This window comes from Ammospiza nelsoni, chromosome 11, assembly GCF_027579445.1.
Source record: "Ammospiza nelsoni isolate bAmmNel1 chromosome 11, bAmmNel1.pri, whole genome shotgun sequence".
Lineage (NCBI taxonomy): Eukaryota > Metazoa > Chordata > Aves > Passeriformes > Passerellidae > Ammospiza > Ammospiza nelsoni.
Window position 1 is genome coordinate 11,737,897 of NC_080643.1, and position 12,288 is coordinate 11,750,184.

A 12,288-nucleotide genomic window follows, 5' to 3' on the forward strand; every position below is an offset into this window, starting at 1 on the left:
GTGGGGAGGGTTTGGGTTAGTGGGGTCGTTTTTTGGTTTCTTTTTTTTTTTCTTTTCATTTATCGTCGTTTCAAATAAATTGGTACAAAACGACTCTACCGTGTGCTCCCTGCCTGCAGGCGTCAGGGACCGGGCAGGAAGGGGGCTGGTCCCAGGGGGGCTTTCCTGCTGTTCGGGGTCCGTGCGGGTGCCGATGCGCAGAGCCCGCACCCCGCTCCGAGTGGGGGACAGTAGCAGAGGAAGGAGGGTCCCCGCCATGGAGGCAGGGCAGGAGCGCGATGGTTGCGCAGCTGCGCTCCCGGAGCAGCGGGGCGGGGGCAGCCCCGGCGGACACGGGCAGGACACACACCCCCACAGCCGGTACCGATTTCCCGCAGCACCCGGTTGGACAGGGCAGCTCCTGGGGCACGGCCCTCGCCCCTCTCCGGGCGGGAGCGTCCCCGGTCCCGCAGCAGGAGCGGCAGCCGGGCACAGCCGGAGCCCCCCCGGCGCTGTCTATTTATAGCGGCCCGGCGCGGTTGCGTAAATCCCGGCGGGATCTGGGCCATCTTGTTCTGCCGGCTGCGGGAGGCACCGAGGGACGAGCGGGCTCATCGCCCTCCGTGCCCCGGGGCTGCCGCAGAGAGGGGACACGCAGGGGCAGCCCAGCCCCGAGCACGGGGTGGGGAGCGGGGCACGGAGGGGTGCAGGGACCGCCAGGCCGGCTGGGTGAGCCCGGGCAGCGCTGGGTGCAGGAGCCCCCCAGGCCGGCTGGGTGAGCCCTGGCACTGCTGCCATCGCCGCAGCTCCCACCCCACAGCACAGCCCTGCCCCGCTGCTGACACAGCCAGGGAGAGTTTCAGCAGCAGCACTGCCCGAGGGATGCTCCAGCCCTGTGCTAGGGAACACAGCATGGATCAGGCCCATTCAGCATCCCCCGGGAGCAGGTGACAGGGACAGCAGCCAGTGGGACCTAGGGACTGTCACACCAGTCCTTTCAGCACCCCTGGGGAAGGCACAGCCCCTTCCTCAGGGCCCCAGTCAGGCCTGCGTTATCCCTTTGTTCCCTGCAGAACAAGCAGGGAGAAGGGAAGCAAGTTTTACTCCCTGAAGAACTGTCTTTTTGCTAATCCAGAAGAGAAGGCAGCCATGCTCCTGGAAGAGACCAGCCCTGGTGTGCCAGAGGCTGCAGCCTCCCTCCAGGCCTGTATTCAGGAGCAGCAGGCCCCATCCTGCTGGCCCACCCCAAGCCTGGGACAGATCTGCTGCATTCTGGCGCTGCCCTGCTCTGTGTCCTGAGCCAGTAGCTGCAGCTTTGGCAGGATCAGAGGGGATGCCCTCACCAGGGGCTGGGACACAGGGGCCACCCTGCTCCCCAGGAAGAGAGGCTAAACCCAAGCCCATCTCAGGGCTCAGCTCTCCTTGGCTCTCAGCAGCAGAACAGCAGGCACGTTCCTGTGGGCAGATAAAGGCAGAAACAAGTCAGTGACCCTCCATCTGCCCAGCACAGGGAAGGCAGCAGGGTGACACTGTGCCAGTCCAGCTGGAGCTGCCTTACCTCACAGGCTGGCCCTGCCAGAGCCATGATGCTGGGGCATCCCTGAGTGAGCTCCCCTGGGTGCTGCCAGCTGTGAGGAGCAGGCTCTGGAGAGAAACCCAAGCCCTGGGGACTTTGAAGAGGCAGTGACTCATCTCATCCAATGCCAGAGCTGAGGGACACAGCTGGCAGAGACTGTGCTGCACGTGGTGATGCACAGCAGCCTCCCACAGCCGGCAGCTTTCAGCTCCCAGTCTGTGCTCATCCCAGCTTCAGGTACCCAAGGGAACAATTCTGCAGCCTCCCAGCCCTCTCCTTAAGGGAAGCACAGACCAAGAAGACCCTTCCAGGCTCACCTGACCTCTGGGGAAGGCTCTGCTCCTTCACATGAGCTCTGGTGCTATGAAGCATTTAGAAGAGGCAGGACCAGTGTCAGCCCTCCAGAAAGGATAGGACCTGTCCCTGAAGCTGCAGGCTTGACAGTGACCACATTTATTCCAGCTTTATAGTAAAGACCAAGACTTCCAAATCTGGTCACAACAGTGTTCAGCTGTGAAGTTTACGAGGTGATAAAGGCCAAGCACTTCAGCAATGCTTGCTGTGACAGACAGGATTTCCTTCGGTCTGCCTTGCACCATCCCAGCTTTCCCAGCTGGGCTGTCACATGCCAGCAGAGGCAGCTGAGAACCCGGCCGGAGCTCAGTGTGGAGGGCACTGTGTGCCACCAGCACCCAGCCACAGCAGGGCCACACAGCACCCAGGGAGGCTGCAAGCGCTGGGCAGCAGCGCCTGTGCTGGCAGGGCACAGTGACACTGCCCTGCAGGGACCTGCCCAGCACCCACACCTCCTACAGCCCTGCACAGACCAACCTAACACCACTGGGAGCCATCCAAGCTTCCCACGACCCTTATTCCTCCCCAGAACCCAAACAGGGCGCAGCACTGGTGCAGAGCATCTCCAGAACAGCCACCTGGGAATGTCCAACAAAGGGGAGGGTGTGAGGGTAACAAACAGCCTTGCAGCTCCAGGCTCCTTCCTTCCCTCCAGGATCTCTGAAGGGAATTTTCTCTCTCTGCAAGGTCACCCAAAGGCTCCTGGAGCACCTCAGCTCTGGGGAGGGTCCTGGGTCCAGCCTCACTCCTCCTCCTCCCCTGCACCCAGGCAGGAGCAGCTGAAGCTTCCTGGCACTTGTGACAGAGCAAGCTGGCAGTGTGGCATCCCCACAGCAGGGAAAGGAACCATACAGCAGCATTATCTTCTCTCAGGGCAGGAAAAGGCTCCCTGTCTGTGTGAAGGGCAAACCCACAGTCTGGTAGTGGTCCTGTCTGGTGTTTTACCAGTCCTTCCCCTTGGAGAGCACAGAACCCAGACACCACAGCCTGCCAGATCCCATGAGTTTGGTGAGGTGACAAGACACAGCACATGTAAAAGCATTCAACAGGGAACCAGTTTAATCAGACATCAGGTTTGCGCCATTCTTTTCAGAATCACAAGTTCTGCATTTTTCTAAGAAATACAAAGCACTCTCAGGTTGACAGAATGCTGGTCCTGGAGAAAACAAGAGGGAGAGAACAAGACACTAGGATACAGACACTAGGATACTGGGCAGCAGGAAGGAACCTGCTCATCCCCACCTGGCTGATGGCAACAGCCTGCAGGAGGCAGAGAGCTCCCAGGGGGTCTGTGCCCTGCTGTCCCCACCCCAGTGGGACATAGGACACCTCCAGATCCCCACCAGCACCACACCAATGCACACACCACTCCCACACACCCCAATGGAAAACCCCTGCATTAACCAGCTGACAAGCACCCAGGTTCTACTCTAGGTAACATTAAACTCAGATCCAGGGTAAGATACTTCATCCACAAGACTAACAGATGATTCAATAGGTTGAACACATGCTACTTACAGCACATAAATAGAAGATACTCTTTTTTTTTTTTTTTTTTTACTTAAAAACCGTGTGATGAAGGTCTAGGTGGGACTGCCTCGACACTGCTGCATGCACACGAGTATCAGCCTCACAGAAGCAGGAAAGCTGTCTCTGCATCACCTATTCACGGGGTCACGGGACAGCTATCCTGCCCCCATGCTCAACATTAGCCACACAGCCAGGAAATAAACACGGCACTAGCCAGGAGTGGGCTTTAATACAAACTCTAGTGCTTTTCAGAAGAAATATTAATCCATAAAGGGTTACAGTTAACAGATATCATCATCACTTTTATTTCTCAGAGCCAGAAATAGTGCTGAACAAACAAACAACAACAAAAAAAGAGACAGAGTATGTAATTTCCAGAAGTGCAATCAGGGTACAGGGCAGCTCTCAGCGAGACGAAGGGCTTGTGCAGCTGGGAGAGGAGGGGAGCCATGGCAGAAGATGGCAGCTCCCGCTCCCGGCGGGCGCCTGACCTTGCGACGCTCTCCGAGGGGATTTGTCAGCGCAGCCTCCACCCCACCCTGCACCGGGACCCACGGCTGTGGGAACACCGAGCACCCACCGAGCCACGGAGCTGCGGGGAGGTGGCTTTACAGGGATGTACCCAAAAATAGAGACCTTAAAATAAATAGGACTAAAGCTTCTTTACAGTAGGCAATGCACTAGTTCTACCATGAACAAAACTGAGACTAACAGCCACTCCTTGTCAATGGAGAAACTTTTTCTCCTCTTCACGTTTTCCAGCCCCCTGCCCTCGCAGCTGCAGTGCGGCCAGGATGGCATTGCTGAGGATGGAGGCGGGGGCACGGCAGCAGCAAGCGCACACCGGGGCGAGCAGGGGGGGCCCTGCACGGTCCCGGGGCTGGCGGAGGGGAGAGGCAGCCGGGGGTGCCCGCGTCCATCCCTGGGCCAGCTACACCAATGCTCAGCAGCTACCGGCAGCTCTGCACCGTGACCCAACCGCACGGCTCCAGATGTCACCGCTGCCAGCAACTGCGACCCAGCTGCCTCCTCCAACACCACTTCTTCCAGGGGGAAGAGAGGCAGAATGGGGGCACAAGCAGGGCCTGACCTCACCCATGCTCACCCGGCACCGTGCCACGGCCCAGGCCAGAGGGGCAGTGAAGGGCTGGTGGGTGCTGCCAGGGCTCACCACCCGGCCAGCGCTGAGGGGCAGGACGGAGAACCGCAGCCCCGGCGGGAGGAGAGGTGAGGCAGTGGTGACAAGGGAGCTGGGGGCGGGGGGTCGGGGGGCAGCGCTCACTTCTTGGAGCTCTGCGTCTTCTTGGGCAGCAGCACGGCCTGGATGTTGGGCAGGACGCCGCCCTGGGCGATGGTCACGCCGCCCAGCAGCTTGTTGAGCTCCTCGTCGTTGCGGATGGCGAGCTGCAGGTGCCGCGGGATGATGCGCGTCTTCTTGTTGTCGCGGGCCGCGTTGCCCGCCAGCTCCAGGATCTCAGCCGACAGGTACTCCAGCACGGCCGCCAGGTACACCGGCGCCCCGGCGCCCACCCTCTCCGCGTAGTTACCCTTGCGCAGCAGCCGGTGCACCCGCCCCACGGGGAACTGCAGCCCGGCCCGCGACGAGCGCGACTTGGCCTTGGCCCGCGCCTTTCCGCCGGACTTCCCCCGGCCCGACATGGCCGGCAGGCAGCGGCCCCTCGCCCCCGCCTCTCGAGCAGCGCCCGCACAGAGAGTCCCGGCGCCTGCGGGGAGACAAACGCCGTTACACCGCGCGGGGCCCGCGCCGTCCCCGCCCGCGCCGCGCCGCCCTTACCGCAAGCGCTCCCGCCGCTCCGCGCTACGCGCCGCCCGCCGCCGCACTGCCCGGCCCGCCGCCGCCGCGCCGCGGATAACGCTGCCCGCCCGCCGCACGCCGCCTCCCATTGGCCAGCGCCGCTGCCGCCACGGCGCTGATTGGTTATCGTGCCGATCCCTGATTTGCATAGGGCTCCCAGCGCCCCGGCTCCGCCGCGGGCCGGCGCCCAGGGCGGGCGGCGAGGCGGCTCTGCCTGCGCTCGGTCAGCCCCGAGGCCCGCCGGGGCTCCTGCACCCTCCAGCTGCTTCTGGCGGCCTCGGGGCCCAGGATGGAGGGACGGGTGTTGGCCCGAGCGCCCGTGGGTGTCTCGGCAGCCGTGCCCGTTTGCCTTGGCCAAACCCCCAGGCCCTTCTTTGGTCAGCGGGATGTCTCTCCTGGGAGGGTACCAAAGTCTGCGGGCGAGGGCGATGCTATGGGGAAAGAACCCCCGATAGCGAGAGCAACCCCCAGCGAGTACCACCCGCCCTTGTCTCCTCAGGTATCAAAGGGGAAAGTTTCTCCCTAACCAGTTTCTGTGGACAGGCCGGGTTGATTGTGGTCATTGCTGCACCAGGTTAGCAGAACTGCCTCAAACAGCCTTGGGCGAGCAGCCAGACTCCAGTTTAAGGCTGATGTAGCTCAGCAATAACACATCTTCATTAAACACTCAGTGTAGGGGTTTTTTTGGCCATGCTGGTGGTGCTCACAGTCTGGAGGGAGATAACCTGTACCCCGTGCCTTTGCATCGCCCCTGCATCCCCAGGGGAAGGATTATGTTCTCCAGAGCTGGGAAAGTTGAGCATCCCTCCACTCGTGCTCAGCATCTTCACTCCCTCCACAGCAACTGGAGACCTGAAATGAATTCCAGATGAGCTGGTGACCTTTAGAAAAGCTTCATCTGCAGTTAGCACTGACTAGGCTGGGGCAGCTGAGCAGCTCATGCTGGAACAGCAAGGGGCAGGCAGGGAGAGGAACCTCCCGTTGTGGCTCTTGCAAGGACAGGCATCAAGGTGACAGTGCCAGCAGCTGAAGGTCTGTTCTGCCAGGAGCTGCTAATACAGTGATTCTCTTGCCTCAAGTCACGGTGACAGCGATGAGGAGCCAGCTAGCAACAGGCTCTCTGGATAGAAATCCTAATCCCAGCTTCCCCTAAGTCATGAAACCAGCGCTCAGCTGCCTCCGGAGCACACGAGGGATTCAGAGGGATTCAGGGGCAGATTTCATTTCAAGAGCACTTGGGTCTCCCCAGGTGTCCACCCTGTGGCTCCTGCCCTGGCTCTGCTGTCCCTCCCCAGGGACAGACTCAGCTACAGCCACCCTTGCAGTTCCCCAGGGACAGATGACTCTAGAGGAGCCCCAGAGTCACTCCACAGGGAATATTTACCACTGGCAAATGGACAAGATCCACCAACATGGCCTTGCAGAGCTCAGACCCTGAGAGCTCAGCAGTGGGAAGGTGCTTGGCTCCTCAGCAGATGGAGAGGAGCTGGGGCTGCAGTGGGCAAGAGGGCACAGACACACACAGACAAGGGCACGGCACAGCCAGCCAGTGAAGCCCATTTTATTGTTTCCAACACAAAGGAAGCACTGATTTCTAGCAAGGATTTCAGTGTGTGTAAGGCTTTTGGTCTGTAACATCTGGCTCTGTTTACAAAATCCCTGACCTCAAAAACAACGGCCCTATGCTGTTCTGTAATGGCACTTAGGTTATCTGGGCTTTAATGACTGGCTGCCTTTTCAAATAAGGCAGAGTGCACCCCTCCCCAGATCAAGGAAATCCTCTCTAAGTCTTCAAATCCCATTAACAAAATGATTGCACAAACAACGTGACAGACACACTGGTTCCACAGCAGGGAAACCTAAACCAGGTCCAGTTCCTCCCTGTGCTACTTGAACATCTCCCTGTTCAGGAGCCATGAATGCACATAGCAATGCTGGTGCAGATCTTCCCAGCCTGGGGCTTCCTCATAATATTCACTGCTTGTTCCTCAGCACTGCAGCCATCTTTTGAGGGCAAGAGCATTGGAAAGGAATTGGTACAGAATCAGTGTGGAATTAAGTGGAAAAGAGGTAAAAGTTTAACACCAAAAAAGAGAAGAGAAAACCAAACAGAAAGAGACATGAACTATGAACATTGTCAGGAGCCAGAATACCTCCCCAGCAGGCTGAGATGCTTCTCAGGGCTCTCAGAGCTTGTCTCCCTGCATGACTGGCAGGGAGGGAGGTCACAACAGGTTATATTCACTCCCATCAGCACAAGACAAAGCTAAAATCTTTACAGACATCAACCTTTAACAAAACACAAAGAACACAGATAACAACCTAGAGCAGCAGAACAACACCTGAGAGGTTTGGACAATTTCAACACCAGTCTGCAAAGCCTTCCAGAAATACCATTTCTCACTCTGCTTAGGAAATCAGGGGTAAAAGAGATGGCCAGCCATCTCAGCTGGTGCCTAAGCCTTGTGCTTCTTCGCAGGTGGCTGTCCCTGCTTCCCCAGCCACTGCTGCAGGACATCTGCGCTGGTTTTCTTGGGCGAAGGGCTCTGGATGAACTGACTTGTCCACTTGGGCAAATCGTTTTCTTTCTTCTGGGGAGAGCTCTCTTGGGATTTTTTTAACCAGCCCAGCATCCCTTTGTTGCTTGGGGTGGCTTTCACCTCCTGCATAGACAAAAGACAGTGAGAAGCACAGAGGGAGCAGGGCAGGCAGCCAGCTGCAAGAGCTGGTCCAGAGCAGGATGTGGAGGCTGGAGCAATAGCCCTGCCTGCAACCAAGCACATCTGTGGGAGGTTCCCCAGACTGCTGTAAACAGGCTTGTTCCAAGACCCATTTCACATGGAATTTGCCTCATTTGGCAGCAAAATCCTGGCATGGGCTGCCAGTTTTATTTTTGGAAGCAGAGGGAAGGGAATCTGTCCAGGGCTCCGCACTCCAGCATCAAGCACGGGCATGCTCTGCAGACACTGCCTACTGCCACTCCTCCTGCAGCCTGGCAGCTCTGACCCAGCTCAGAGACATGCTCGTGGCTGAGCTCCCCTCTGCCAAGCCCCCAGCAGCACCCACCTTCTTGGCTCCCAGCTCGATGGCTGCAACACACTCGGGCGTGTTGTTGCGGATGTTGTTGACAAAGGTGGACACTGGGTGGAAAACAATGTTCTCTGTGGGCTGGATGAGTTTAATAGCTTCTTGGGTCGGCACTTCAGCAAAGTCCAGCCATTTCCTGATGGCTTCATCCCCATCCAGGATGGCTGGCATCCTAAGGGATAAGACAGTTGGAGCCAAAGCTCAGCAGCAATATGTCAGTGTGGTGGTAAAAGCCAGACTTTTGAGCCAGCAAGGAGCTGGCATCTAGGGGGAAACAGGAAAAACTGAAGCAGCAGAATGCTCTTCTGCAAGGCAGAGTGTGCATTCACTTCATCCAGGTAGCTGATTTGCTGGAAGAGGCAGAGGGGTTGACTGCCAGGCCCTAATCAGGCAGGGAGACCAGTTCCAGAAAGTGATCCAATTCCAACTGCCATCCACAGAGCACAGAGATGGTGATTTATGGAAAGGGTATGAGCTGGTGGCCCAAAATGAGTCAGTAATGTAGCACTTCTCCCCTAGAGCAAGAGGAGGCTGCTGCACTCTGTGCCTGCGTGCTGCCACACTGGAGTCTAGAGGTGCAGGTCTCCTACTTTATCCCCCTCCACCCTGCAACCCCCTTGCCTGCTCTCACTTGCCTGTGATGGATGAAGCTCACATCCTTGGAAGCATCCACAGTGATGATGGTGTAAGTGTACAGCATTTCTCCTCCTCCTGATGGCTCCCAGCAGTCGAAAATCCCAGCCATAGTAAGCAACCTCCATCCTTTCCATTCTTCATCTCCCTCTGTCTCCTTGTCTGTCTCCTGCAGGAGAGAGGCCCCATTGTCCTGGTCACCAGGGTCAGCCAAAGCAGCACAGACCTGCCAGTGCTGAGGCAGGTCAGTGACTCGGATCTGAGTCACGATCACAACTAATCTGAGGCTCTCCAGGAGTCTTTCTACTGATCTGAGGTGACTCCAGGAGAGGCACCAGGACCCTCATCTTCCCACAGGCAAGCCAGTGCTCTCCTCCCCGTCTGAATATCCCAGCCACCGGTTCAGCCCAATGAAAGAGGTAGTGAAACTCCCAGCCCAGTCCCCTGTGAGCCACACTGGCCGCCCATGCAAATATCCGCACGTGGGGAGCAGTGACCGTGACGGCAGGGACGCTGTGTCACCTTTCACAGCCCGGAGACCGCTGCGATGGGGACCGCCAGCCACAGGGGGTGACAGAGTGCCGAGCCAGCACAGAGCACGGCCCTGCTGGATGGGCAGAGCAGGAGGGAAGAGGGCTTCTCCCCAGGCGGCTGCAGGGAGCAGGGGCCAGAGCTGGGTGCAAGTGCTCAGACACAGCAAGGGACTCCATACCGTGGCATCCTTGCTCTGGGGAAAGTAAATGAAATAGGGCTGCTTCCCCCCACTCTGCTGCTGCCACTCATAGAAGCCATCGGCCAGGACCACGCAGCGCTTGCCCTTGAGGAGAGCACCCTGGGGAGAGACAGCACAAGTGAGCAGTGAGCAGCAGCCCCAGGCGGCCTGCAATGGCAGAAGGGCTCCTGCAACCACCCAGCCCTCTCACTCCCTCCGAGGACTTTCCTAAATTCCTGGGATGCACAAATGTCACCAGCAGTGCTATCCTGAGCTTTTCCAGTAAGTGCCTTTTCAGTTCTTTGTTTTAGTGAAACCCCCAGCTTTGCAGTACAGGGACTTGCTCCCTGTGCAATGGCAAGTGGTGACCAGGACTAGCCCAGCAGATGTTTCTGCCCTGGTTTTGCTGACTACAGGATTTTTGAGGCAGGACACAAAGGTGGCAGCAGCTCACCTTGTAGGAGGACTTGCTCAGCATGGTATCGCTGCGGCAGTTGGAGGTGTTGAACTGCAGTTTGGAGGGGTTGTCCTGCTTGAACCAGGAGGGCACCAGGCCCCAGCGCATGTCCATGAGCACCCGCTCCGAGGAGTCAGCATCCTTTGAACAGAGAAACACCTCAGGTCAGAGCAATGTCACAGAGACCACGAGCATCCCCACAGCTTCAGAGAGGTGTTTTGGCAAGTCCTGTGGAAGTGGCTTTGCCCCCTAAAAGTGGGGATCTGGCCAGCATCTCTGCCAAGAGATAAGCTGGGGCTCACTGCCCCTCCAAGCCATGCAGAAATAGCCACTAATTATAACCCTTTGCATATCCTTAACAGCCTTCATGTAAGAATTAATCTTCAGCAGAAAGCACATGAATATTTTGTAGGAATAAAGAACTGTCTCTGTGAGAGTTACCCAACCCTCTGGAAGAATTAACACAGCTTCTTTTTAGTGGAAATGGCTGGAGACATGAACTCCAGAGCTCTTGAGTAAACAGCCATGTCAGGCTGGTGTCAAAGTCCTCAAAGCCTCCCCTGGTGACACCAAAAATCCCAAAGGGGCAAAAGCCTCATTTTCATTTTAATAATGTGATTTCTGCTGACCTGGTGCACTTTCACTGCTTGTGCTTTGCATATTACCTGCCTTTGGACAATGGAAACAGTTTGTGGCTTTCGATTCTCCCCCAGGCTGCTCTCACTTTCTGCCCCCATCTGCCAGTGCTGGGCTGCTCCCAAAGGACTGCAGCAGACACACACAAACACACCTACTATAGCTGTGTGTATGCAGGGACGTGTATGTGTGCAGTTCTGTGAAGTCCTTCAGAGGTCCCTCGGGGTAGGAGTGGCAAAAAGGGACACCCTGCACAGCACCAGCATCCCAACAATGTGAACAGCAATGGACAACTAAGCAAGTGTCTGCCTGTGACCTGTACCACACTCCCTGCCCCATATGCTTCTGCTCCATCAGCTCCACCGCCTGCTCTCAGGGGCATGTGGGACCCCTAAAGCAGGAAAGGAGGGCATGAGGCTGATGGCATTGCCCAGGGCACTCCTGAGAGGTCCCACCGAGGCTCCCAGACTAACCCGATCACCGGTGCCAGTAACGGCTGCAAAGTGCAGCTGCCCCAGCAGCTGGGGAGGGAGAGCAGAGCGGGTCCAGATCGGGGTGTTCCGACTGAGCACACCCCGTTTCACCCCGCTGAACGCCAAAGAGCAGCAGTTGGCCGGGCACCCCTTGTGTGTGAAACCAAACGAGCAGCATCAACAGCCGTAAAGGCTACCCAGGTTGTCCGGGGGGGGGGGGGGTCAGATAAGGCTTAAATTATGCGGGACAACAGTCACCACAGGTGTACAGCTACTGTCCTGCTCGGGAGTTGAGATTTTCTTTTTCTCTCTACTCTCTCCTACTAACAATGTGACCTGGACACATCCGCAGAGTTATGAAATCAAAAAAAAAAAAAAAAAAAAAAAAGGTGCCTCAGGAAAGCCAATTCAAACCAGCAGAGCAATTACAGACGCTTGCAAAAAAACTCTATTAAGGTTAAGCACTTATACAAATTTTTGCAGAACACATAAACACTGTGGTGGAAACACGATTCCCCTCCTCCTTCTGAACATGTAAATATTAACAAGAAGCGACATTTCAGCAATTAGAAAATTCAATACCTGCCACGCACAGCAAAGCGAAACGAAACAAACCACGGCCGTTCAGAGCGAGTCCCTCACCCCCGGGAGGCACGGCCTCCTTCCCTCCGCTCCGGTGTGAGCTGCAGGATGCCCAGCCCCCGCCCCCGCCGGGATGCGGCCCCAGGGAGGGGATACCTGCTGGAGGTGGCGGCGGGAGAGCAGCACGGGGCCGCTGGACTGCGGGCCCTTGTTGTAGGAGGGCTGGTAGCGCTCCTGCCGCACCCACTCGGGCTGCCGCTGCCGGCCCCGGCGGTCGCGGTAGGCGCAGGCCCGGCGCAGGTTGTCGGCGGCCAGCGAGCAGGCGGTGCGGCCGCACATCGCTCCCGCCCGCTCTGCGGGGCACCGCGCTCCGCTCCGCTCCCGCCCGCCCCGGGGAGGGGCTGCGGCCGCGGACAGGGCCGGCCCCCGCCGCCGAAACGCCGGTCCCGCCCC

The 12,288-nt window shown here is 57.9% G+C and overlaps 2 protein-coding genes across 3 annotated transcripts; both read right to left on the bottom strand.

The window, feature by feature from the left end:
• Nucleotides 1–2,940: 2,940 nt before the first annotated feature.
• Nucleotides 2,941–5,269, bottom strand: LOC132078344 (histone H2A type 2-B). Its single transcript, XM_059480431.1, has 2 exons — nucleotides 5,235–5,269; nucleotides 2,941–5,163 (listed from the first exon to the last, which is right to left on the bottom strand). The coding sequence occupies exon 2, from the start codon at nucleotides 5,096–5,098 to the stop codon at nucleotides 4,718–4,720; it is 381 nt and encodes a 126-aa protein (XP_059336414.1). The 5' UTR covers nucleotides 5,099–5,163; nucleotides 5,235–5,269; the 3' UTR covers nucleotides 2,941–4,717.
• Nucleotides 5,270–6,800: 1,531 nt separating this feature from the next.
• Nucleotides 6,801–12,288, bottom strand: HMCES (5-hydroxymethylcytosine binding, ES cell specific). 2 transcript variants are annotated; one of them, XM_059480429.1, is made up of 6 exons: nucleotides 11,992–12,288; nucleotides 10,142–10,285; nucleotides 9,688–9,807; nucleotides 8,978–9,144; nucleotides 8,322–8,514; nucleotides 6,801–7,918 (listed from the first exon to the last, which is right to left on the bottom strand). In XM_059480429.1, exons 1-6 carry the CDS (start codon nucleotides 12,172–12,174, stop codon nucleotides 7,712–7,714), a joined length of 1,014 nt encoding a protein of 337 aa, XP_059336412.1. In that variant the 5' UTR covers nucleotides 12,175–12,288; the 3' UTR covers nucleotides 6,801–7,711. The 2 variants fall into 2 exon arrangements, with proteins under 2 accessions (XP_059336412.1, XP_059336413.1); XM_059480430.1 differs by lacking the exon at nucleotides 9,688–9,807.